This window comes from Telopea speciosissima, chromosome 6 (assembly GCF_018873765.1).
Source record: "Telopea speciosissima isolate NSW1024214 ecotype Mountain lineage chromosome 6, Tspe_v1, whole genome shotgun sequence".
Classification (NCBI taxonomy): domain Eukaryota; kingdom Viridiplantae; phylum Streptophyta; class Magnoliopsida; order Proteales; family Proteaceae; genus Telopea; species Telopea speciosissima.
The window spans coordinates 672,252-699,646 of NC_057921.1; the positions used below are offsets into that span (position 1 = coordinate 672,252).

General features: G+C 42.3%; 2 protein-coding genes across 2 annotated transcripts in view; both read right to left on the bottom strand.

Annotated features, from left to right (window-relative positions):
- Positions 1–6,723, bottom strand: part of LOC122665240 — a 36,063-nt gene extending 29,340 nt beyond the window's left edge. Inside the window, exons 1-2 of the mRNA XM_043861331.1 lie at positions 6,598–6,723; positions 4,876–4,954 (exon numbers count right to left, since the gene is read on the bottom strand). The gene's annotated coding sequence lies outside the window, so the exon portion shown is untranslated. The remainder of the gene's footprint in view (positions 1–4,875; positions 4,955–6,597) is intronic.
- Positions 6,458–27,395, bottom strand: part of LOC122664429 — a 49,126-nt gene continuing 28,188 nt past the window's right edge. The window contains exons 3-5 of the mRNA XM_043860238.1: positions 6,951–7,088; positions 6,598–6,851; positions 6,458–6,527 (exon numbers count right to left, since the gene is read on the bottom strand). Coding sequence (XP_043716173.1) covers positions 6,458–6,527; positions 6,598–6,851; positions 6,951–7,088 — 462 coding nt within the window. The remainder of the gene's footprint in view (positions 6,528–6,597; positions 6,852–6,950; positions 7,089–27,395) is intronic.

Genomic DNA, 27,395 nt, shown 5'->3' on the forward strand with positions numbered 1-27,395 from the left:
TCATAACACTGGGCAGCATTGCCCACTTGAGAGTAGGTGTCATGGGCTGTCTTCCAGATCTTGACAGCCGAATCAAGTAAAAGGTAGCATCCGGCAATCTCTTGGTCCATGGAGTTGACCAGATACGACATAACTAGAAAATTAAAATTCAACCACCTATCTTGCGCAGCTCCAGTTTCAGTAGGCCTGACAGAGGTTCCGGTGATGTAGCCTGAGAGACCACGGGAGCCGATAGCAAACAAACAAGAACGAGACCATAACAGGTAATTGGCCCCATTTAATTTAATAGGGCTGGCTGAAAACGGAACAAAATCACACTGTGACGTGCCGTCGAGGCCAGAAGAGGCTGATGTAATCTCAGAAGTGTCAGGCATTGTTGCTGATCGAAGATAAGTTGTCAATAACCGAAAAAAAAAAATCTGCAGAAAAATTACTGCATAAACCTGATAAAAAGCTGCAGAAAAATTACTGCATCGATCTTAAAATTCTGCAGGAAAAAAGGCCCTTGGTGGGAGTCAACTCACCACCAAGGGCTGCAAAAATAGATCGGCAAGGCTGGGAAAAGCTCCCGCGAGAAGGAAGAAAGAAGAGAGAGGTCGCGGGAGAGTGGCGGAAGGGTGTGAGGGTCGGCGGAGGCTGGCGGAAGTGTAGGAGGCTGGCGGAGGGTGGTGCTGCTGCTGACGGAAAATGGTGGAGGGCGGTGGTGTTGCTAGCGGTAGATCACGACAGGAAGAGAAAGAAAAAAACAGAAATAATTTTAGGTCCCATATTCCCGGATTATTTTTGGCTTTGATACCTTCTATCCATGAATCTGGCTTGTCTATGAGACAGAGGCGAAGCCTTTATTTATAACTTCAGAATATTACAAATGTGGAATGATTTACTCAATCCTTACCTACCACACCTACCACACCTAACACACCTAACACATTTAACATGTCCATAATGAACCTAGACACTATAGGTACAAGGACAATATTACCCCTGAACCTATATTACAACACGTATTGGTGAGATCGATATAGGGGGAATGGTGCCAAGAAACTGTATGGATGGAGCTGAAACTGAGATCGAGTGGGCTTGTAAGTATGGGGAAGCACCCTTCCGAAGAACAACTTCAACAGAGACCAACAACACAAGGATCGATATTTTTCGGGTTTTGGGAAAACCAGAATTTTAGAAAAAATTGATCAATGGAGAAGGGATAGAAGCCGACGAAATAATTCCCCTCGTTGTAATATGGGTACAAGGGTAGAATTGTCAATAGGGGTATTTGGTCTTGTACTCATTCTAGATTGTTCTAATCTTTATTATAAATAAAGCTGGACTATGTCTCATTGACATAAGTCATTCTCCCATTCTCCAAATTTCATCATGGTATCCAGAGCAAGGGAAAATCGATCTAGGTTTTTTGGTCATGGTTGAGACTAAAAAATCAGCCGCCGCAATACCACTACCGTAGCACCACCACCACCACTTCCGCCTCCCATCTCCACCATCCCTTCCGCCTTCTCTCTCTTCTCTCATGTCTCTCTCTCTTTTCGCAAGACCACCGCCCAGCCCTCCCCACTTTTTCCTTCCGTTTTTTCCCCACCGACCTTTTTCCGCCCTCCTTTTCATTTTTCCACCTCTACAGCCTAAGCCGCAAGGGTCCTCTTCCCTGCCTTCCTCTTTCAGCTTCCCTTGGTGGTGAGTGTATCCCACCAAGGGCTCTTTGCCTTCATCTATGCCTTAAATCTCCTATTTTTTGGGGGATTTTTTTTTATGTGCTGCTTCATTGAGTGAAGCTTTGTGATTATTTTTTCCCTTCTCTGCGGCCATGTCTGACGACAAAACTTCTGTCATTTCTTCTGGACAAGGAGGGTCCTCTGTGCACCGTGAAAAGGATTTCCCTACCTTCCAAACTAACTCAGTTAAATTCGATGGCAATAATTACCTCATCTGGTCGCGGTCTGTTTCACTCGCTGTTGGTTCCCGTGGTTTGAAAGGCCATTTGACAGGCAAGGTTCGAGATCTCGCCGAGTTTCTCGGTTTTTCAAAATATCGAGTCGAGATCACATACGCATTCTAAAAGTGCATTTTCTCGGCGAGATCTCCAAGTTTCTCGGTTTGACATAGGAAAATGCCCATCTAGGTCCTTTACATGAGTGCCAGATCTCGAGATCTTGCTGGAAATTCTTTGTAAACAGAAACCTATCTATGCCAGGAACCAAGACAGACACTTATTTATGCCTAATATCACTATTTCATTTACTTAAGATATTATTCATAAATAAGAAAATACCCCCCCATTTGAATCCAATAAAAATAGTTAAAAAATCAAATTCCAAAAGGAAAAAAAGTCAACCCCCCAGTTCAAGAACAAAAACTGGATTTTCGGTGGTAGGTGCAATTTTCAACTTTCTAATGCTGGGGTTTTTCTCAAATCTAAAAATTCCATAAATCTTATTATGGTAAAACATTGCTAAAAACCAAAAGTGCGGTAAAATATTCATTTGTTTTGATGTCCAAAAATTATTTCCATTGAGCGATTTTGAAAAGATTGCAAGAATCATTAAGTTTGACGGTACATAACTCTTTCAATATAAATCAGATTTTAGCAATCTTGGACTTGTTGGAAAGCTTTCTTTCAAAACAAAGCTTTCCAACAAGTCCAAGATTGCTAAAATCTGATTTATATTGAAAGAGTTATGTACCGTCAAACTTAATTCAGGCACAATGTCACAAAATCTAGTCAGCTTAGAAAGTTTGAAAATTGCACCTACTGCCGAAAATCCAGTTTTTGTTCTTGAACTAGGGGGTTGACTTTTTTTTCTTTTGGAATTTGATTTTTTAACTATTTTTTATTGGATTCAAATAGGGGGGTATTTGCTTATTTATGAATAATATCTTAAGTAAATGCAATATCATTTACTTAAATGATATTACGCATAAATAAGTGTGTTTGTCCTGTGTCTGTCCTGGTTTCTAGCATAAGTGTCTGTCCTGCTTTCCTACTAATTGAAACTCCTATTTGGACTTAGTTTTTGCAAAATCTGATAGTGCCATTGTATTTAAATGGCCTAAAATAGGCTGAATACCAAGTTTCAGACCCAAACTAGGTCTAAAACCCACCGAGATGAGACTTCGAGTCGAGAAAAAAAAAAATGCAACAACTCGGCGAGATCTCGACTCGACTCGGTTTTTCAAGGGTCCGAGTTGGCACCAGTGGCGAAACTCAACACTGTAAGAGTGTTATTATCTTGTGATGTTAATCTTGGATGGGATCTTCAACAACTAGATATGAAGAATGCCTTCCTCCATGGAAAGCTAAAGGAAGAGGTATATATGGACATCCCACTAGGCTTTTCTAATTACAAAACCAGGGGCAAGGTCTGTAAATTGAAGTGTGCTCTCTATGGGTTGAAGCAGTCACCTAGAGCTTGGTTCGGCAGGTATCACAAGGCCATGATTTCTGTGGGATACAAGCAAAGCAATGCTGATCATACCTTGTTCATCAAACGAGTTGGTGATAAGGTCACCCTTCCCATAGTCTATGTGGATGATATTATGGTAACAAGTAATGATGGTGATGAGATCAACAAACTGAAGCGCTTTCTTGGCCGTGAGTTCGAAATAAAGGATCTGGGACCTCTAAAAAATTTATGGGGATAGAAGTTGCTCAATCTTCAAAGGGCATCTTTCTTTCTCAAAGAAAATATATCCTAGATCTTTGTCTGAGACTGGGCTGTTAGGGTGGGTTGTTAGGGTGACATGGAAGCAACAACAAGACTCAAGGAGAAAGAAGGTAAACCAGTTGATAAAGGTCGATATCAGTGGTTCTACGGTTGGTTGGTAAACTAATCCACCTCTCTCATGCACGGCCAGACATAGCTATTGTCGTAAGCTTGGTAAGTCAGTTTATGCATGATCCTTATTCCTCTCATATGGACGCAGTACTTCGCATCCTACGTTATTTGAAGTCTGCTCCAGGAAAAGGAATACTTTTATCCCCCAATGGTCATCTGAAGGTTGAAGCTTATACTGATGCTGATTGGGTTGGCTCTACCAACAGAAAATCAATCTCTGGATATTGCTCTTTTGTGGGTGGGAATCTTGTCACGTGGCGTAGCAAGAAGCAGAATGTTGTGGCAAGATCCAGTGCTGAAGTAGAGTTTCGTGCCATGGCACAAGGAATCTGTGAACTGTTATGGCTTAGAGGATTGTTGCTGGATGTTGGTGTTGTTGTCCATCTTCCCATGATACTATATTGTAATAATAAGGCTGCCATTAGCATCGCTCATAATCCTGTCCAGCATGATCGTACTAAACATGTGGAGGTTGACACACATTTTATAAAGGAGAAACTTGAAGCCGGACTCATCTGTGTTCACTTTGTGCAGTCTACTAATCAGTTAGCTGATGTGTTCACTAAGGGGTTGAGTGGCAAAGTGTTCCATCCTATTTTAGTCAATTTGGGCATGCATGATACATATGCGCCAACTTGAGGGGGAGTGTTGGATTGTATGGGACAGAATAGTGTGGGGGTATTCTGGACTTTTTCAGTGTTTTATTATATTTTCTATCATGTACAGCCACTCTATATTAGAATTGGCTATATTATGGGCACTTCTGTCTACAAAGGCTTGGGTCAGTATTTGATCATCCAAGCATTCAACTCTAATTCTGATCCAGTTAACTTTATATATATATATAATTCAACATGTTTTGAAAGTGATTATTTCCTTGTTTTCTTTATATTTCCTGAGATGTCGCAAATATAACGCACAAGGAAATGTTCAACATTCCAATAATTTTTTTTCCAAAGTAATTTCAGGAAAGCAAACTAAAAAATGCGAACAAAAAAATGAATGAAGTGGTGAAAATGTACAGTACCTGGTAGAAGTGCTTGCACCAGAGGCAGTGCAGACCACAAGTTGGAACTACTCTCAGCCAACTTGGCACATAACAGAGACTGCAAATTTTTTTTGGCGAGGGGGGAGGGGTTGAAGTTAACATAGAAATGAGTCCAGCAAATTGAAATCAAGGTTAAAAAACACATGCAAGGTTTATTATAACTACAGGCTCATTAAGGGGCATGAATGAGGGAACACACCCCAAGATTCTACCTTAAAGGCCCAAGTCTTCAAAGCATGATAGATATCTTACCTGCACACCTCATACCATGAACACCTGTTTGGCATGGGAGTCCATGCTCCTCACACATTAATCTAAAACTGGATTTCATCAGATCATCATATTATAAATATAAACTTTTTTATTTTAAAATTTCTTCAGAATAAGATTTCAGTAACCATTTTCATCGAAGCATAAGACAGGCAATAAATATTTAAGGAGGGTGATTTTAGGGCTGCAAGGGTATCAAGGCATTCTTTGCTATTTCTATAGTATCTATTTTCTTCCTTTATTGTAATACCTGCTGTTGTTGGGGTTGTCTGTGCTTGAAGCTGTTTTGGCTTTGTAAGTATCTTCTTCTTCCAACCGATAAAATATTTATAAAAAATAAATATATATTTTAAATTTTTTAAAATATGGTTAAAACAAGATTTCAATTATTATCCTTAACATATGTAGCAGGTTCTCACTCCCTTGATAGTCCAGTTCACATTATCGTTCTTTAGCAGATATTGAAGTGTTTTACAGGTAACTGTTATTAAATTTTCATGACCTATTGTGACTGCTTTTGAAACCAGAATCTGTAATTCCTACACCTTTTGTATATATAGAGTAGATTTTCATTTTTTGTGGCTATTCCTTTACATGTGTATGCATCTTTTTCAAACTTCCATTACTTTCAGAGCTTTCTACGACACTGTTTTTAGTTAGGGACAGGGTTCTCTGAGCAAGCAGCATAGAGGAACGCACCAATGAAGAGCAATAAAACAAAATCATACATATGAAAGCAGCAAGGTCATTTCACATGACGAGGAGAGAAATAGACACAGAGGTGCTAGTGTACCCTACCCCAACGGCTCAGAGAATTTTTTCCCTTTTAGTTAATAATATTAAAAGCATTGAACCGCAAGGAAGTAGCTCAGTTGGCGAAGACCAACACCTCACCAATAAGAGGTCATGAGTTCAACCTATATATTAAAAGCATTTATGAGACGGAATTAAGTCCCGAGTCAGGATGTCCTCACACCCTAATGTTCTAAAACATTGACAAAAGTTTACATGCCAACATTATTGTACAATTGTCAAGGCATAGCCTAGGCAACAAAGTGCCTCTGGAGGTTCAAGGCAACCAGTTGCCTTCTGTGCCAAGGTGCCAGACTCACAACCAGATGATCTTTCCCTCGGGATGCTATAAGTTTCAGTTGTCTCATTTCTACCCTTTTATGTTTCTAGAATCTCACTCCCCCCCCACCTTTTATGATCTATAGTTTGACCTAAATATTGCACTCAATTGCCTTGGGCTCCTTGGCCATGCCAAAGCATGCCTATGGTCCAAGGCAGCTTACCATGGCTGGCCAACGGCCATGAAAGCTGTGGAATCATATAAGAGCTTCTTTATTCTTTTGAATAAACTGTAAAATAGAGTCATTTGAGAAATGCAGACAACAGTTCCATGTGCAAAAGTGCAAAACCATAACCCACCTGTGATGCACAAGCATAAAGAACATGTCAAATCCCTTCTTCCACTGCCCCAATATCCAACAGATTAAGGTAATTGGTGTCCCAGTTATCATCAGGTATCTTGAATTCATCTCCAAACAAGTTAGAGTAATAACACTCTTGGATCCTTCAGTTTTTAGTATCTCATCAGAAACTGAAGATGTCAATTCACTTGATGGGGTTGAGGCTTCTACTAATGCAATGGGACCTATGAGCTTCTGCAGAACTCTACAGGCCTGAAACATAGCATGAAATTTATACAAAAGAATTTGAAAATCAAACAGGCCAGTAATCAACACTGTAGCAAAAACAATGACTGAACAACAAACACATACCACACGGCAGACGGTTCCCAGATGATAATCTTTATATGCCTTCCTCAGCAAAACAAACACTGCATCAGGGCCAAAAATTACGGAACAAGATGCAGGCTGGACAAAAGGCAAAGGACTACGTGATCTCCGGGGCTGGGCCTGAGCATGAAGGGAAACTGTATTAATTGTGTTTCGAATAAAAGCATCATCATGAGATTGAAAAAGATAATTTACGTGTATGATATCACAACAACCAAAGCAATCTTACAGCCTAGCCAATGGTATAAACCAATCACCCTGTGAACACTGCATGGCAATGCACCAGGGACAGCTATATATTACTCTGATGAATCTGTCCTATTCTATAGAGACCTCATTCCACTTCATAATATGTTCTGTACATTAATCTCCATTCAGAACTCCAGCCATAGTTCTCATCAAGGTTCAAAAACTCGTCTCGACTCAATGTCTCAACCAGGTCGAGACGAGACAACCGAGATCTTGGCGAGTTATTGTAAATTTTTTTTTCCAATATGATGTTTTGGTGGGCAAATGGCCATAGTTGGCTCCAAAACTTTAAAGGAAGCTTATTTTAGGCTTAATAAACATATTTCAATCTTCAAAATTGTAAAAAAAAAACCACCCAATTTGGTGGTTCGGATTTGCACCCTTGATTGGCAGTAAACTTTGGATCCTTAATGTAATATTTCCTATTCTACACATTGTTTGAGTGCTATGAGACATAATTGGCAGTAAACATCGAACCCTTAATTTTGACACCATGAGGTTGTGCATTGGCCTCTGGTGTTCCAGTTATCTTCGTAGTGATGTGGCAACCCCTAGTAGTATTGAGTGATGATGTGGGAAAAAATATCAAGATCCAAGCTTTTTCTTCCTTCTCTAGGTCCAAAACTACGAGACTTTCGAGTTCTCTTCGAAATTTCGGTCGAGCTTCTCGAAACAATGTCAATTTGAGATTTACTAAGAGATCTCATCTCGAGCAGCTCGAGATTCTCAAGTTTTCCGAGATCTTGACGAGTTTTAGAACTATAGTTCTCATGGCAGCAAGGCGAACCTAAGCAGTAGCCATGTGCCTTGGCGCATTGGTGGCACCTATGCGACTAAGCTCTTATATAAAAAGAGGGGGGTTAGGGTGTAAACATCAAAGTTTCTTTCTATTAATTTTAAGTGCACAGAAGGTCATTTATGTATAAAAATTTTAGTTGTTTTACTCACAAATATTAAAGGATTGATATATAAAATAGATTGTGAAAACTAACATTATGTTAAAAAGGAAAAATAGCAAAATGGACCGTCTTCTTCCTCCCTCCCCTTTGGTGGCAAACAACACGATGCCGGAAAGAAGCCATCAAAGAATTTGATGCATACCATGTGTCTCCCATCCCTCTTCAGCCTCCCTTTCTTCTCCTTTCTCTCCTTCTCCCTCTCCTCTTCCGCTGGCATGAACAGTGGCAGCTGCTACTGCTGCCACCATCTTTTTCTTCCTCCTCTTATTTCCTGTTCTTCTTCATTTTCAACAGAGGCTGCTGCAGAAAAATTCTGTGGCAAGCCTTAATGTAGTTATAGATTGGTAGGACACCAACTAGAAGCCAATAACCAGGATCTGCTATGAACTGGGTAATTTGGCTAGGTCAAAATAGGTGAAAATTGTGAAATTAGGTTTAGGGTTTGATGTGTGGGTTATGTCAAGTTGACGTAGGGGAGTCTATCAGTGAAAGTCCTGTTAAGTTTTAATGGGTCTACGATAGTTAACCAGAATCGGTGCAAGCTTTAGGGTTCAGTTTCTGGGTTTTTGGGAAGAGAATACTGATGGAATCTACGGTTTAGGAGGAGAATCTTGGGCAGAGGTTTGGATCGTGTGTTCCTTGCTAGGAATGGGGAACTCAATCTGGTTTTGGAGTGGTTCTGATGGCTGGTTTGGTCTGTGGAACTTCTAGGTCTTGGAAAATTCAAATACAAAAAGGGGGAAAGTTAGGGCTGGGGCTGTAGAGGGTTTGATGGGGACATCATGCCACACCATCACCAGAGGCCCTTTGTGCACCATTACCAGAGGCACAGGAGACTACTTCCACGGAGGCAGTTGCTATGGTTCGATGATGATTTCAGAGGCTACAGGCTAGCACGAGGCTGTTTAGGCACCTAGGGTTATTTTTGTGATTTTCATACAAGTGAAGGATATTTTAGTATTTTATATTTGTTTAATTTTGCACTTAAGTTTCAGCCTTGTAACTTAAGTGAGGGTATTTGGGTAATTCCTTTTGTTTTAACTAGGGTAAGGGTATTTTAGGGATATGCATTTTTTTTGTTTTCTATTTAGGATTGTATTCAGTCACTTTTTGGTTTAACAAATTGTAGAAAACCTAGGACCTGTAACCAGTAACTTGAGAGAAGAGAAAAAAGAGAGAATGAGAGAATAATAACTTGTTCTTTTTTATTGATAGGAAAGCCCCTCTATTTATAATAGAGGGGAAATTACAAATAGAAAGGGGAACTCCTAATCAGATTAGGAATTCCTAATCATGATAGGATTCCAAGTTACAATAGGAAAAGAACTAGAACTAAACAACTCAAACTGAAACTAAGACTAACAACTCACAGTAGAATTAGGACTTGACATAATTAGAAACTAGGACTCCAACTAGGACTAGGAAAATAGAAGATACACATATCAACCAAATCACTGTTCACGTAAACAGTGGCATGTGAACAGTACTTCTCAACACTCCCCCTCAAGCTGGATTATACAAATAAGTAAAGAAAGAAGATTAAGCTTGAACTAAAGAAAAAAGAACTCCTAATAATGCTAACACTCCCCCTCAAGTTGGCGCATACAAGATACTAATGCCTAACTTGAACAAAATGAAAAAAACTAAGTTGTAGTAGAATCCAGCTTGACATATGAATGCAGCTCCCAAATAAACCTTCAAGAACTTGAAAAAATAGATCTTCAAAACTTGGACAGACATGATCAGCAAATCGAGACTGGAATGTCTTCCAAAAAAGGCAGCTTTCAACGATCTTCAATAGCTATCCAGTGATGAATTGCAGATTGTTATAGTGACTTAGAATCTTGAAATGAAATAACTAGAGCAGCAAGTAGCGAAAACAAACTGAATCAGGCAGCGGAAAAAAACTGTATCAACCCAATCGAAAGTCCTCAAATAGGCAACAACCAAATATCTTCAATATTTCAATACTTCAATCTCCCCCTTACGGCAAACTCAACCCAATAACAAAGTAGATACCCATTGGCAATGGTGAAAACTCTGATCTTCTATGCTTTGCACCAAGTATTCCTGCAAATTCTGCTTCTACAATGTCTGCAGGTGTACTGTACATAATCCCCCCCTTCATGTGTAGTACACGTGGACATAACAGAGATAATGTAAAAGATAGGGCAAAAACATAATATTCCAGAATTTTCTAAAAGTGCTATGGGTAATTTAAAAAATGAAGGAATGGCAAAATTGTAATTTACCAGAAGGTTCCAAAGGTGGTATGGGTAAATACCAAAGGTATGGGATATGTAGGGAATTAGAAATATTGAAAGGGAACGGTGTTGGAACAAAAGGATGGCATGGCTGTAATTTGGTGGAAATCCACTTTTAAATACAATCCAAGTCAAAGGGTAAACTGGTAATAAACCAGAATTTTCAAGGGTCAATTGGGTAGTTAAATAGGGGAATGGTAGAACTGTAAATAACACAAAGTTGAAAAAGGGATGGCATTCTGGTAAATATGGTGAACAGAATAAGATTCCTTTGAAAGAAACAAAGAAGGCCATAGGGTCAAGGAGTAAATAAATTCACAAAGTAAGGGCAACGCTGGAAACTCAAATAAGGTAATGATGGCACATGATGACATGAAAATTTGGAGAATGGCTTAAGTGGAATAAAGAGAGAAAGGAGGGGTAATATATGAAACTAAATAAAGTAATGATGACATAGGATACTATTGGAGTAGTTGTCTTCACGTGAAACAAAGGGGTATTAATGGAAATCCAAAATAAAGCTAACTAAGATGAAGAGATATCGTGGGCAGAAGGTCTTCTTCAACCTCACGACACAAACAAAGGTGGAGAAAGTCACGGAACCATACCTGGTTCGAAGGGAATATCGCAACAAATAGGGCTTTTTCAACCTGAAATATTGGGTAATACTTCGTAATCTTCAGGCCTCTTCTACGGTGAGAGAAGGAAGCATAGTCACCTTCAACCTTTGGCCACATCCGAAACCAGAAACGAAACCAGACTTGACTTCAAAGAAGAAAATTTCCTCACCTTTGATCTGTTTGATCCTAAATTTCAGGCAAGGCTTTGTAACACGTAGGCCTCTCAAGATCACCCAAGGACAGTCCCTGATTTTAGGTATTATGCCGACAAAGTGTGGCTGAAACAAGTTGGGGCGATAATCTGAGAACCAGACCTGATTTGGTTTCGATTCTCACTGTAGGAGCATCAACAGGAGCTAAGATTCTAGAGTTTCAGTCGCCCTTTGGGAGAGAACAACCGCACAAAGTTGCAGGAGGGAAGGAAGTTTTCGGCAATGGCCATCGACTCCCTCTCAACAACTAGATAGCACACATAGTCCCCATTCGATTAAGTGAGACCTTCGATTCAATGGAAGAAAACCAGCAGAGGCGGTAGAAACCCTCTTCTCATAATCGAGAGACGGGAAGACAAAAAGGCACGGTGAAGCAGTATATAGTCTTCTTCCTCCGTAGTATACAGCGGAAATAATTCAACATGCAGGTGGAAATCAGGTGGAACCCATTCTACTAGCGACATCAAATCAGAGAAACCCTTCAAGGTAGCAACTGTCTATCTCCAACCTTCATTGAATGGAAAAAATAGAAACATAACTGCAGAAAATTTTCCAGAACTGGAAACCGCAAGCCTTCAATGTATAACCACACGATTTCCAAATAAATAAAATTAAAAGGATGAAACAAGCAGGAAACCCTAGTTCTTCTCTTCTTTCTATGAACTAGGGTTTCTCCATAAATCGGAGAACCTTGAAACGACTCTCAAAACTGCAAATCTTGGAGAGAATCAATCACTGGTTACAACAGCTCTGATACCATGTAGAAAACCTAGGACCTGTAACCAGTAACTTGAGAGAAGAGAAAAAAGAGAGAATGAGAGAATAATAACTTGTTCTTTTTTATTGATAGGAAAGCCCCTCTATTTATAATAGAGGGGAAATTACAAATAGAAAGGGGAACTCCTAATCAGATTAGGAATTCCTAATCATGATAGGATTCCAAGTTACAATAGGAAAAGAACTAGAACTAAACAACTCAAACTGAAACTAAGACTAACAACTCACAGTAGAATTAGGACTTGACATAATTAGAAACTAGGACTCCAACTAGGACTAGGAAAATAGAAGATACACATATCAACCAAATCACTGTTCACGTGAACAGTGGCATGTGAACAGTACTTCTCAACACTCCCCCTCAAGCTGGATTATACAAATAAGTAAAGAAAGAAGATTAAGCTTGAACTAAAGAAAAAAGAACTCCTAATAATGCTAACACTCCCCCTCAAGTTGGCGCATACAAGGTACTAATGCCTAACTTGAACAAAATGAAAAAAACTAAGTTGTAGTAGAATCCAGCTTGACATATGAATGCAGCTCCCAAATAAACCTTCAAGAACTTGAAAAAATAGATCTTCAAAACTTGGACAGACATGATCAGCAAATCGAGACTGGAATGTCTTCCAAAAAAGGCAGCTTTCAACGATCTTCAATAGCTATCCAGTGATGAATTGCAGATTGTTATAGTGACTTAGAATCTTGAAATGAAATAACTAGAGCAGCAAGTAGCGAAAACAAACTGAATCAGGCAGCGGAAAAAAACTGTATCAACCCAATCGAAAGTCCTCAAATAGGCAACAACCAAATATCTTCAATATTTCAATACTTCAATCTCCCCCTTACGGCAAACTCAACCCAATAACAAAGTAGATACCCATTGGCAATGGTGAAAACTCTGATCTTCTATGCTTTGCACCAAGTATTCCTGCAAATTCTGCTTCTACAATGTCTGCAGGTGTACTGTACATAATCCCCCCTTCATGTGTAGTACACGTGGACATAACAGAGATAATGTAAAAGATAGGGCAAAAACATAATATTCCAGAATTTTCTAAAAGTGCTATGGGTAATTTAAAAAATGAAGGAATGGCAAAATTGTAATTTACCAGAAGGTTCCAAAGGTGGTATGGGTAAATACCAAAGGTATGGGATATGTAGGGAATTAGAAATATTGAAAGGGAATGGTGTTGGAACAAAAGGATGGCATGGCTGTAATTTGGTGGAAATCCACTTTTAAATACAATCCAAGTCAAAGGGTAAACTGGTAATAAACCAGAATTTTCAAGGGTCAATTGGGTAGTTAAATAGGGGAATGGTAGAACTGTAAATAACACAAAGTTGAAAAAGGGATGGCATTCTGGTAAATATGGTGAACAGAATAAGATTCCTTTGAAAGAAACAAAGAAGGCCATAGGGTCAAGGAGTAAATAAATTCACAAAGTAAGGGCAACGCTGGAAACTCAAATAAGGTAATGATGGCACATGATGACATGAAAATTTGGAGAATGGCTTAAGTGGAATAAAGAGAGAAAGGAGGGGTAATATATGAAACTAAATAAAGTAATGATGACATAGGATACTATTGGAGTAGTTGTCTTCACGTGAAACAAAGGGGTATTAATGGAAATCCAAAATAAAGCTAACTAAGATGAAGAGATATCGTGGGCAGAAGGTCTTCTTCAACCTCACGACACAAACAAAGGTGGAGAAAGTCACGGAACCATACCTGGTTCGAAGGGAATATCGCAACAAATAGGGCTTTTTCAACCTGAAATATTGGGTAATACTTCGTAATCTTCAGGCCTCTTCTACGGTGAGAGAAGGAAGCATAGTCACCTTCAACCTTTGGCCACATCCGAAACCAGAAACGAAACCAGACTTGACTTCAAAGAAGAAAATTTCCTCACCTTTGATCTGTTTGATCCTAAATTTCAGGCAAGGCTTTGTAACACGTAGGCCTCTCAAGATCACCCAAGGACAGTCCCTGATTTTAGGTATTATGCCGACAAAGTGTGGCTGAAACAAGTTGGGGCGATAATCTGAGAACCAGACCTGATTTGGTTTCGATTCTCACTGTAGGAGCATCAACAGGAGCTAAGATTCTAGAGTTTCAGTCGCCCTTTGGGAGAGAACAACCGCACAAAGTTGCAGGAGGGAAGGAAGTTTTCGGCAATGGCCATCGACTCCCTCTCAACAACTAGATAGCACACATAGTCCCCATTCGATTAAGTGAGACCTTCGATTCAATGGAAGAAAACCAGCAGAGGCAGTAGAAACCCTCTTCTCATAATCGAGAGACGGGAAGACAAAAAAGGCACGGTGAAGCAGTATATAGTCTTCTTCCTCCGGTAGTCGTACAGCGGAAATAATTCAACATGCAGGTGGAAATCAGGTGGAACCCATTCTACTAGCGACATCAAATCAGAGAAACCCTTCAAGGTAGCAACTGTCTATCTCCAACCTTCATTGAATGGAAAAAACAGAAACATAACTGCAGAAAATTTTCCAGAACTGGAAACCGCAAGCCTTCAATGTATAACCACACGATTTCCAAATAAATAAAATTAAAAGGATGAAACAAGCAGGAAACCCTAGTTCTTCTCTTCTTTCTATGAACTAGGGTTTCTCCATAAATCGGAGAACCTTGAAACGACTCTCAAAACTGCAAATCTTGGAGAGAATCAATCACTGGTTACAACAGCTCTGATACCATGTAGAAAACCTAGGACCTGTAACCAGTAACTTGAGAGAAGAGAAAAAAGAGAGAATGAGAGAATAATAACTTGTTCTTTTTTATTGATAGGAAAGCCCCTCTATTTATAATAGAGGGGAAATTACAAATAGAAAGGGGAACTCCTAATCAGATTAGGAATTCCTAATCATGATAGGATTCCAAGTTACAATAGGAAAAGAACTAGAACTAAACAACTCAAACTGAAACTAAGACTAACAACTCACAGTAGAATTAGGACTTGACATAATTAGAAACTAGGACTCCAACTAGGACTAGGAAAATAGAAGATACACATATCAACCAAATCACTGTTCACGTGAACAGTGTCATGTGAACAGTACTTCTCAACACTCCCCCTCAAGCTGGATTATACAAATAAGTAAAGAAAGAAGATTAAGCTTGAACTAAAGAAAAAAGAACTCCTAATAATGCTAACACGAATAAATGAAGAATGAAGAAAAAGGTTGATGCATGAAAGCTTTCTTCCCCCCCCCCCCTTGCTATGATTTTCCTTCGCCCTCAAGGTACTGGTCTCTCTTCTCTCTCCATCTTTGTTTATCTTCCCTCCCCGTCATCTCTCCTTTCTCTTCTTTTTTTGTCTTTCCCTGCTGGCGTGAACCCTTCCCTTCCCATTCCCTGCTGTCGTGGATCTCTTTTCCCCCTCCCCCTTGCTGTCGAGATTCCCTTTTTCCCCTCCCCTCCCATGATGTCGTGAGTCCGTTCCCCATTCCCCAACTGCTGCAGCCTTTTTCCCCTCTGTCCCCTTGTGGCTGAGGCATTCCAGCCCCCATTATCACCATTCCCCTCCTTCTCTGCCAGCCGAAACTCTTTGTTCCCCCTTCCTAAACCTGTCCCTAACCATCCCAACCCCATTCCCAGATTTTATCTTGAAAAACTTAACCCTAAACCATCTTCTACAACTATCCCTTCTTTTAACCTTAAAATAGAATTTTTATAATTGTGTTTGCATGCTTTTCCCACCCTTTTCAGCCCCAACAATACCTATTTTTTGAGTTAATTTTGCATTGTCTTCACATTGGTTTATATTCTTAATGTTTCTAATTAGTGGCTTATCAATCTCTGTGGACTGTCATGCATGCCTAATGTTTCGTTGAATGCAATGCCTTGAATCTTCTTACCTAGCTTTGTGGAACTAACCATACTTGTTGCTAGAATTATTTCCAAAAGTCTATGGTGTTTATTCATTTCATTTATGGTGATAATTGCTATTAGTAAATTCTGTTTTTTTTATTTCTAATGCTGAATGTGGCGTTGTGCAAACTCCATCCCTTGTTTCAACTTTCAAGTCCATATTAGGGTGTAGTAACCTGTGGTCCTGTCCTATTGCGGGATACCTTAGCTTCTAGGGTCTGTCCTGCATCAGGATTAGGAGATGATGGGGGTTGGGAATGGTTTAAACTCACTGTTGTTGCAGATTCACCCTGGCAGCAGCTTGTTTGATTGAAGAAATTGAATAAAAATCAAGTCTTTGAATAGAACCTTGGATGAAGAACTTCAACAAACCACTCGGGCTTCACACCGTAGTGTCGATTGGATCAGACACTAATCCCTCCAGCCTTGATCAGACATAAGACAATCTTCCAGGAAGAAGACAAGTTGCAGCAAGCAAAAGCTTAGAATTAATTTTCAAAAGTGGATAGTTGAGAGCTCCACGAATTTTATTGCTTTTATAAGGCCATAGACCATACTCCTCAAGTGCTGAAGCATAGTTTCATTCTATGGCACAAGGTATTTGTGAGTCACTATGGCTAAAGGGATTGCTACAAGACCTTTGTGTTCCTGTTCGTCTCCCTACGATGTTGCACTGTGACAACAAGGCAGCAATCAGCATTGCACATAATCGAGTACAGCATGATCGTACCAAGCATGTTGAGGTGAATAGGCATTTCATCAAGGAGTTGGAAGAAGGATTGATTTGTGTTCCATTTGTAAAGTCCGCTGATCAGCTTGTAGATATTTTCACCAAGGGACTATCTGGAAAGTTGTTTCATCCTGTTTTAGTCGAGTTGGGCATTTTTGACATATTTGTTCCAACTTGAGGGGGAGTGTTAAATAATGTACACCATAATACCGTGAGGGTATTCTGGTTCCTTTTGGGCTTATATTTTTTATGTTTTATGTACTGCCGTCAGCTAGAGTAGGGACAATTCTGTCCTTTAAGATGTAATTCTGATATTATAAATATATGGCTTGCTTGGTCTAATTAACCATTCAAGCAATCATTAAAATTCTGTTCTGTTAACAGTACCAGCATCATCAAGGTGCATCAGGAACAGGATGATAAAAATCTAATTGCTCCCAAAGAGTGGTCAGGGCAGAATAGTAGGCAGTGAGAGAGAGCTCCTTTTGAGTGGTACTAAGAACCCGTTGTCATATCTCATACATTTGAGCATAATTCCCTGCCTGTGAGCAGATCTGTCGAGCTGCATCCTACAGTTCCTTGGTAGAGTTAAAGAGAACGAAGTTGGGACTGACAAATGGCTCCATAGAGTTGAGCACAAAAGACATTACCAACACATCATTAGACGACCATGTGGTGGCTGCAATAGGATCTGTCGGCTTTGGGGTGTCTCTCGTAATGAGGCCAGAGTAATTGTGTCCCCGGAGTATGAGAAGACATGCATGGGACCAGATGATCTGACCACTGAGCTTGATGGGGCCAGTTTGGAGAGTGTGACGTCCAGAGTTGCTTGACCGTCCAAGTGGGTGCACCTCAGTGGTGCCAGTGGAGGTAGCACTAGCAGTTTCATCAGTCATTGTAACAGAAAGGTGGCAGTATCACTCTACAACTGGAAAGAGCAAGCAAGAGAAGCAAGCCATGAGAGGAGTAACAAGGGAGGCCGGCAAGAGAGGCATGGCGACTAGAGTCGCGGCGACTAGGGTCATGAAAGCAATGGCAATAGGATCCGGGGAATGGAGGCGTGGTGACACAGGCAAGGGAGGCCGGCAAATAGTAGTAGCGCAGCGATTGAAGGTTGCGGCAGCATCGACGATAAGGCCAGCGGAGAGAAGTCGCGGCAGCAGCACTGAGAGAGGCGATGGGGGGTGTCGCTACTCACGTTGGGAAGGACGCAGCAGAGAGAGGCGCAGCAAACAAAGTGCGGCGTGGCAAGAGGCAACCAAAAACTGGTCGTACTGGTGGAATACAGGTGGTGAGGGAGGCGCAATGAAGAAAAACAAGAGGTGCATGGTTGAGGTGCCATCTACCATGCGAGATGAGGAGGCGGTTGCCTCCAATGGACGGCAGCAACGGTGGTAGAGAAGAAGTGGGAAGAACGAAAAAACTTTCAAGGGTTTTGGGCTCTAATACCAAGTTCGGAATCAGAGATTGAGGAATGATGTGACTTGTCATTAATGATAGAGATCCACTTTATTTATAATGTAGTTACAACCCTAAAGGGGTAAAAAGGTACAACAGCAACAAACTCAGCCTTATCCCAACTTGATGGGGTCGGCTACATGGATCCAAACACAACAAAGGAAAACTGAGTCTATCAAAAAAAAAAAAAAAGAAGGATGCAATATGTAATATGCAAGATGCAAGATGAAAGATAGTAAGAGGGAAGAAGCCCGACCCAGCACGATAGGAGAATCTCAGCTAAGTGGGGTCTGCAACATGGATCCTTGCCCTCCAATAGGCCCTATCCGAAGTCATACTTGGTACAAGACCTAGGCTATGCATGTCCTTCCTCACCACTTCTCCTATGGTCATTTTTGTCCTGCACCTAACTCTTTTAGCTCCTTCAATCGGGATCATATCACTCCTCCTTACTAGGGCGTCCTTAGGCCTCCGTTAAATATGACCATACCACCTTAAACGACTCTCTCAGAGCTTGTCACTGATCGGGGGCGACTCCCACGTTTGCTCTAATACATTCATTCCATACTTTATCCTTCCTTGTTTTTCCACACATCCATCTCAACATCCTCAGCTTTGCTACATAAAACTCATCAATATGACACTTCTTAACTGCCCAGCATTCTGTCCCATACATCATAACCGGTCGTACAACAGCCCTACATAAGAGGCCATGCCCTCAAGTTGGGGTTATTTCGCTCTGGAGGCGCAAGTTAGCAGTGATTAGCTCTGGAGGCGTAGGTTAGTCTTTTCTCGTGGGTTTCTAAGTATGGCGACTCCTCCTTCTCAGGAGGGCCGGGCACCTGATCCTAGGCATGGATCTACTCCTGCTGGGGCCCTACCATTGTCTTTTGTGGAGGCAGTCTCTCGTTCTCTTGCTGCCCCACCAGTGGAGGTGGAATTAAAAAAACCCTCGTCCTTTTTTGAGGACCCTGCAATCTTCTTCTCCAAGGAAGAGGTTCATATCTCAGAATGTGCTTTTTCGTCGGCTTTAATCGCCAAGTGCAGCTTTGGAAGGCCATCGCTGTTCGTGGTTAAGGAGTTTTTGAAGAAATCCCTCTTCCACCAGGGGGACATCATCGTCACGATGCTCAACCCTAGGCATCTGCTCCTTCGGTTTGCTCTTCAGTCGGATTTCGTGAAGGTGTGGTTGAAGGAACATGTTCATATCCAGGGCTTTCCTTTGAGATTTATGAAGTGGACCTCGGATTTTACTTTGGGTTGGGAATCACCCCTTGCGCCAATTTGGGTTTCATTGCCAGGTCTGCCAATCAACTTTTACCAAGGGAACTACCTGATCTCGATTGCTGGGGCGCTTGGAAGGGTGTTGAAGGTGAACAGTGCTACTGCTAACTGCACGCGCACTGTGGCTGCGCAGGTGTGTATTGAGGTTGATCTTCAGGCATTGCTTCCGTCAAAGGTATGGATTGAGTATGGTGGAGATGGGTTTTACCAGAAGGTGATTTTCAAGAGGTTGCCAATGTATTGTGGTCGTTGCTCTAAGCTTGGGTACTCCAAGGACATCTATCTTAAAAACAGGAAGAAGAAGGGGGGTCATCCACTTTATGGTGCGAGCGGTATTGACGCTACTGATGGTGTCGCGACCGTGGTGGCGGTTGATGAGGGGGGTGAGAATCGCACGGCAAATGGAGTTTATATTCCGATAGGGGAGGGCTCATCGCGAGCCGTTGTAGCTATGCCTGGGTATTTAGTGCCTAGGCAGGGGAGATCTTCAGGGGAGCAGGGCATATATGGGCGTGCTGGTTGATGGTAGCCTACTGCTCAAGAGGCGTCGTTGCCACGCTCTACGACAACGGCTGGCTCTACTAGGGTTGGTGGCGGACTGTTGGTGGCTGCGGAAGACCCTGCGCTTGGTGCCATTGCTGTAGCAGGGCAAGTAGTCTCGGGGGCGTTAGAAGAGGGCGAGATCTCAGATTCTGAAGGGGCTGTCATGACACCTCTTGGGCAGCAAACGTCTTGTGCTACTGGGGTTGTAGACGCTAGGCTGGTAGGGGTGACCATGTCCGACGTCCCCAAGCAGGTGGGCCCCGAGGGGTTCCATGCTTCTGACGCGGGTGCTGAGACGACCTTGCCAAAAGGTTCTCAGTTCGTGGGTGGCCCTTCGACGCCTTTTTTTTTTTTTTTGGGTGAATAGAAAAATTCATTACCAAAGAGGAAAAATAAATACAGCAGCTCCCTTAGGGAGCAAAGAAAAACAAAAAGAACTCGAATTCTCAAGGCGAGGAGGATCGGAGGTAGGTAGAGGAGAGGCCCCAGGAGACAACAATATGCCTGTTCCTTGGGGTGACATTACAAAAAGAGGGGGGAGCCAAAGAAAGCTTGGCATTAATCTCGAAAGAAATGGCATCCCAAATCTGCTGATGAGTTCGCGATTTGGAGGTCCATTTCCTTAGATTACGCTCTATCCAGATGTGGTTGATCGTGGCACAAAAAACTAGCTTTCCAACAATGTCGCAAATAGAGGAACCTGCATAGGTCATGTCAATCCAGAGCCACTCTCGGCTGAAAGGAAGAATTCTTCTCGGTAAAGGCCAGCAAGTTGCTAGAGCACCCTTCCAGATAGTCGAAGAGAAAGGACACGCGAAAAAAATATGCTCAATGTCTTCAGAATTGTTCCAGCAAAGGCAGTAAGAGGAAGGGGGTTGTATGTGGCGATGACGGAGGAAGGACTGCGTTGGAAGGCAGTAAGAGAGAGCTCTCCAGGCCGTGCAGCAGTGGCAGGGGATGTGGTACTTGAACCAAAGCAGATTTCTCCAAGGAGCCCAGGCACTTTTGGAGCAGATATGATCCCAGGCCGCTTTAGCACTAAAGAAGCCAGAGGAGGAGTAAACCCAAAAAACAGAATCGCCTCTCCCTGGTGGATTTCTAGGGATAGATGGGAGGGCCGCCCATATGCTGATAAGCGCTTGGTGAGAGAAAGGCTGTGGAATCCAACCATTGCTGTCAAGGATATTTGCAACCTTGGAATGTCTAGTGATGCCCAATCTGTAAAAATCTCTGGGAGAGACCTTGTGGAGAAGGATGCCCAAAGGATGCCAATAGTCAAGCCAGAAGGAGGTAGATGAGCCGTTGCCAATACGGGAGCAGATAGACCCTTGGACCAGGGAGCGAGCAGCTAAGATCTTCCGCCACACCCAGGAAGCGTCAGAGGATAGAGAAACAGTCCAGAAGGAATCATGTTTGAGGCGTCTCGAGTAGATCCAGTCAACCCAAATACTTCTCTTTTTAGATACAATCTTCCAGATCAGCTTGATAGTGCCAGCTAAGTTAACCTCTTTGATTCTTCTAATGCCCAAACCTCCTCCTTTTTATGGCCGACAGACAGAAGCCCAACTGATGGGATGAAGAAATCTGGTCGAGTCTGTGCCCTTCCATAGAAAAGAGGCCATAAGGGATTCCAGGGCTTTGATAGTAGAGTGGGATCAACCATAAATGTCGGACCAGTAGAGATAAGAGGATTCAAGGACTGATTTGATGAGGACAAGGCGACCCGCATAAGAGAGTAGCTTTCCTTTCCATAGCTGAAGGCGCTTCCTAATAAGGTCCAACATAGGGGTGCAGTGGTGAGCGGAAAGCCTACTAGGAATCATAGGGAGACCCAAGTATTTGACGGGAAGCTGGCCAGCAGAGTAGCCCACTTTGTCGATAAGAGTCTGTAGCTCCAAATCTGAAACCCTTGCAAGGAAGAGAAGAGACTTTGAAGGGTTTATGCGCAGACCGGAGCCCAACTGGAACCGCTGCAGACAAGACATAATGGCTTCAAAGGAGCTGATGGAAGCTTTGGAGAAGATCATTAGGTTGTCAGCAAAAGCAAGATGGGAGAGCTTAAGAGCTTTGCACTTCGAAATTGGAGAGATGAGGTTCTGGTCCGTGCAAGATTGGATATCCCTGGAAAGAACTTCCAAAGCCAAGGTGAAGATGTATGGAGAGAGAGGGCACCCTTATTTGATACCCGTAGAAGTGGAGAAGTAGCTTACCGCGCTGCCGTTCACTAGGACGGAGAGCCTTGTAGAGGAGATGCAAGCATGAATCCAATTGACAAAGGCCGGGGGGAATCCCATCTTGGTCATGACATTTATGATAAAATCCCATCTAATGGAGTCAAAAGCCTTGTGAATGTCGATCTTCATAAGGGCAGCAGGGGAATGACTGGATCTGGCAAATCCTCTAACAATCTCATTGCAAAGAAGAATGTTGTCCGAGATGTTCCTGCCAGGAACGAAAGCTGACTGGTTATCACTAACAAGCAAATCCACGACACTCTTGAGTCTGGTGGCAAGGATTTTGGCTATGACCTTGTAGATCAGGTTGCAGAGAGCAATGGGCCTTGAAGTCTGTCATGACAGAAGCGCCTTCTTTCTTTGGAATGAGGCATAAGGTGTGGACCTCTTTGATCTGGGAGGGATTGAAGAAGAAGCTCCGAACAGCCTTGATTAGATCATGCTTAACAATATCCCAAGCTGCCAGGAAGAACCCCATGTTGAACCCATCCAGACCAGGGGCTCCATCCACTTTGAGAGACTGAATAGCTGTCTCAATTTCAGCTTCCTCAGGAATGGCCCTAAGAGAGGGGAGCAGCTCATTTGGAATGAATTTGTTGAGGAGGTTGTGTGGACAGATTTAAAATTAGGGAAAGCTTGGATGATCTATTCATCCCAAGCACTCTTTATTTATAAGAGTAATAAAACAGTAAACATCTGTATGGTAGCAATGTGGGACTAAACCACATAATACAAAACTAATAAAATAACAAAGAAAAGAGGTCCAGAATACCCCCACGGTATTCTGGCCATATATCTAACACTCCCCCTCAAGTTGGAGCATATATATCATGCATGCCCAACTTGACTAAGATAGGATGAAACAGCTTGCTACTCAGTCCCTTAATGAACACATCAGCCAGTTGATCAGTAGACTTCACAAAAGGAACACAAATGAGGCCGGCCTCAAGCTTCTCCTTGATGAAATGTCAGTCAACCTCCACGTGCTTAGTACGATCATGCTGGACAGGGTTATGAGCAATGCTAATGGCTGCTTTATTGTCACAATAAAGCATCATGGGAAGATGGACAGCAACACCGATATCCTGTAATAATCCTCTAAGCCACGAAGTTCACAAATTCCTTGGGCCATCGCACGAAACTCGGCAAGACTGGACTGGCCACAACATTTCGCTTCACGCTACGCCGACAAGGTTCCCACCAACAAAGGAACAAGAACCAGAGATAGATTTCTGTCGGGGAGAACCAGCCCAATCGGCATCAGTATAGGCTTCAATCTTAAGGTGACCCGTGGGAGATAGAAGGATGCCCTTTCCTGGAGCAGACTTCAAATACCTCAAAATACGACGGACTGCATCCATATGAGAGGAATAGGGATCATGCATGAACTGGCTCACCAAACTCACAGCAACTGCAATGTCAGGTCGTGTGTGAGAAAGGTAGATTAACTTGCCCACTAACCGCTGATAAACACCCTTGTCAACAGGCTCACCTTCTTTCTCCCTAAGTTTTGTAGTAACTTCCATAGGAGTATCTGAAGGATGACAGCCTAGCAGCCCTGTTTCAGTCAATAGATCAAGGACATATTTCCTTTGAGAAAGAAAGATGCCCTTTGAAGAGCGAGCAACTTCTATCCCTAGAAAATATTTCAGAGGACCAAGATCTTTGACCTCAAACTCACGGCCAAGGAGGAGCTTCAAATCCTTGATAGCATCACCATCATTACCAGTGACCACAATATCATCCACATAGACTATGAGAAGAGTTACCTTGTCACCAACTCGTCTGATAAACAAAGTGTGATCAGCATTACTCTGCCTATAACCTGCTGAAATCATAGCCTTGTGAAATCGCCAAACCATGCCCTAGGTGACTGTTTCAGCCCATAAAGTGCACGCCGAGTCTAGACCTTGCCCTTGGTCCTGTCATCGAGAAGCCTGGTGGAATGTCCATATATACCTCCTCCTCAAGCTCCCCATGGAGGAAGGCATTCTTTACATCTAACCGTGAAGATCCCACCCAAGATTTACAAGACAGATAATAGCACCCGGACAAGTGTTGAGCTTCGCCCCTGGTGCAAAGGTCTCCTGATAGTCAACTCCATAAGTTTGAGTGAACCCCTTTGCAACCAGACGTGCCTTATATCGATCCACAGAACCATCAGCCTTCTGTTTGACCACGAAGACCCATCTACATCCAACTGGTTTCTTTCCCGGAGGAAGAGTCACAAGCTCCCATGTATTATTTTTATGTAGTGCTCTCATTTCTTCCAACATTGCTGCCTTCCACTTTCCATCTGTAGATGCTTCCTGCCAAGTTTTAGGAATCGAAACAGAAGAAAGAGAAGATACAAAAGCACGAAAAGATGGAGAAAGAGAACTATAAGAAACAACACGAGATATGGGATGTAAAGTACAAGTCCTAGTACCTTTGCGGTGAGCAATAGGTAGGTCGGAAGAAGAGGGATTACCAGGAGATGGAGGATCTGGATCTGGAGCCGGCAATTGGATGGGTATTGGTGCTAAAGTGGATTGCAACTGCCCTCTGTTGGTTCTGCCCCTTGTATAGGTGAGTATGTTGGAATTGTCAATTCTCTTATGAAATTCACCAATAGTTCTCTGGACTGGAGTCAGCTCCCCCTGAATAGGAACATTAACAACACTATTTTCTAAGGTCTCCCCCTGTAAAGGATTCCCATTAGGTGAGGGAGGAACAGCCGGAGGAGGTTGGACATCATCCAAAGGAGGTTGGGCATCAGTCAAAGGAGGCTGGGCAGCAGCCTTGAGAGCTGATCTATCAGTAATAGGCGGGTGCAACATGGCAGCCCTACGGTTCTCCTCAGATGAAAATAATGCATAAGATTGTTCGAGTGTGGGAAAAGGCTTATGGCCCAACACTTGAACACGAATTGGATCATACTCCACATTCAAGCCAGCCAAAAAATCATAGACCCTGATCTTGTCCACATGCTTCTTATAGGAAGCAATATCAGCAACTGTAGACGGGTGGAAGTCAGAGAAGTGGTCTAATTGCTGCCACAGACTGCGTAGAGTAGCATAGTACTTCGAAACTGAAAGTTCACCTTGAGTGGTATGGAGGACCTTCTGCCTAAGTTCATATACCTGGGCATCATTGCCAAGCTGCCCGTAGGTTTCCTTGCAAGCAGCCCAAATCTGTGCAGCTGTGTCTAGAAGAAGAAAGTTATGCTGCAAATCTGTAGTCATTGAACCAATTAAGTAGGACATGAGAACACCATTATTAGCAAGCCACCTGTCCTGAGCAGGGCCTGGGGCAGTAGGTTGAACACTAGTGCCATTAATATGGCTGGTGAGACCACGGCCAGCAATGGCAAAAGAGGCAGACCTGGACCATAAAAGGTAATTCGAGCCATCAAGTTTAATAGGATTTGGTGTGAAGCTGTGGTAGTCAGTCTTGTGGTGACCATCGGTAGGTGGCTGATCTGAAGTAGCTGAAGAATCGAGAGAGTCACCCATACTGCCAGTAAAGAAGTCCAATAATGTCTTCAAGTGAAGGCTGAACTAACTCCAAAAATCAGAGACAGCAGCAGTGAAGAGTCCTATATCGATAATGGCAGGGTTTTTTGATAAAACCTGAATTGCTGAAATCGATGAGGATAATAAGGAGTCCAAAATTCTGCAGAAAAATGGCTTCAACTGAGGTCAATTAACCCTCTATACTGGAAGAAACAGTCTGCAGAAAAATCAGGAACACTGGGCTGCAACAACTCCAAGATCGATAGGTGTCAGGGTTTTGCAAAAAAACCCTGTGATAGTAGGATCGATCTCAAGGAGGTCTTCAAATCTGTAGATAAGAACTGAACCAATAAAAAAAGAAATCCTGCTGCAGTTTGTGGTCTTCAAAAGAAGGAGTTAATGCCTTGTAGTTGTTGTAGAAGCAAGCTCCAAAAAAAGACTGAAGATCCAATATTGCAGACAGGCTTGGCAGGTCCTTATCGAGCAGAATTATAGTGCATAAAAGAGGTAATGGGGGCAGCAACTGGATCGTATGATCACCTCATCAGTGCTGCCCTATATGGGAATGGAGAACAAGGGAGAAGAAGGAGAGAACTAGAAGAGAAGAAGATCGAAAGAGAGAGGGAGAAGAAAACTGAAATTCGAAGGAGGGGTTTTGTCCCTAACTCGAAATCTGCTCTGATACCATGTGGACAGATTTAAAATTAGGGAAAGCTTGGATGATCTATTCATCCCAAGCACTCTTTATTTATAAGAGTAATAAAACAGTAAACATCTGTATGGTAGCAATGTGGGACTAAACCACATAATACAAAACTAATAAAATAACAAAGAAAAGAGGTCCAGAATACCCCCACGGTATTCTGGCCATTTATCTAACAGGTTGTTAGGGAATGGCTGAGGATCTTCCATAGAACCATTGAAGATATCCTTGAAGTATTTCACAACTGTTTCTTTGATATCTTTGACTATGGTAATGGGAGAACCATCCGGAGCTTTTAACATCAAAATAGAGTTTGCATTTATCCTTGCCTTCAAAGATCGGTGAAAATAAGCTGAATTGGAGTCTCCCAATTCCAGCCATTTAATCCTAGACTTTTGCTTGAGAAAGCATTCCTCTTGGGAGAGAAGAGAGGAGAGCTCAATGGAGGCTTCTTTTTCTTCTTCATCCAAGGCAACATTTAGGATATCGGATTGGAGCTGCAGTTGGATAGAGGAGAGTTTGTCTTTGCATAACAGGACCTGCTGTCCAATGTTACCGAAAGTGGTTGAGTTCCAACTTTTGAGAGCCGCCTTTACATTTCTAAGTTTCCTGGCGAAAGCAATAAGGGGAGAGGAGAAAGCCTTAACAGGCTTATCCCAAGCATTTTGAACTGTGGTCAGAAAGTTTGGGTGAGATACCCACATGTTGAAAAACTTGAAAGGCTTCGGGCCAAAGGAGATGCAAGGCTGGATGGAGAGGGTGATAGGGCTATGATCAGAGATACCCGGTAAGTCTGAGGTTGCAAGAGATGAAGGAAAAGCTGAAAGCCATTCTTCATTAATCAGCAGTCTATCCAACTTGCAGGTGATGCGAGCACTGCCTGTTCTTTTGTTATTCCAAGTATAGATTGGACCAGCCCATCTTAGATCATTTACCCCTATGTCTTCGATGTACTCATTGAAGCTGTTGATAGCATCCATGTCTATGTGATATCCCCCAAGCTTTTCATGG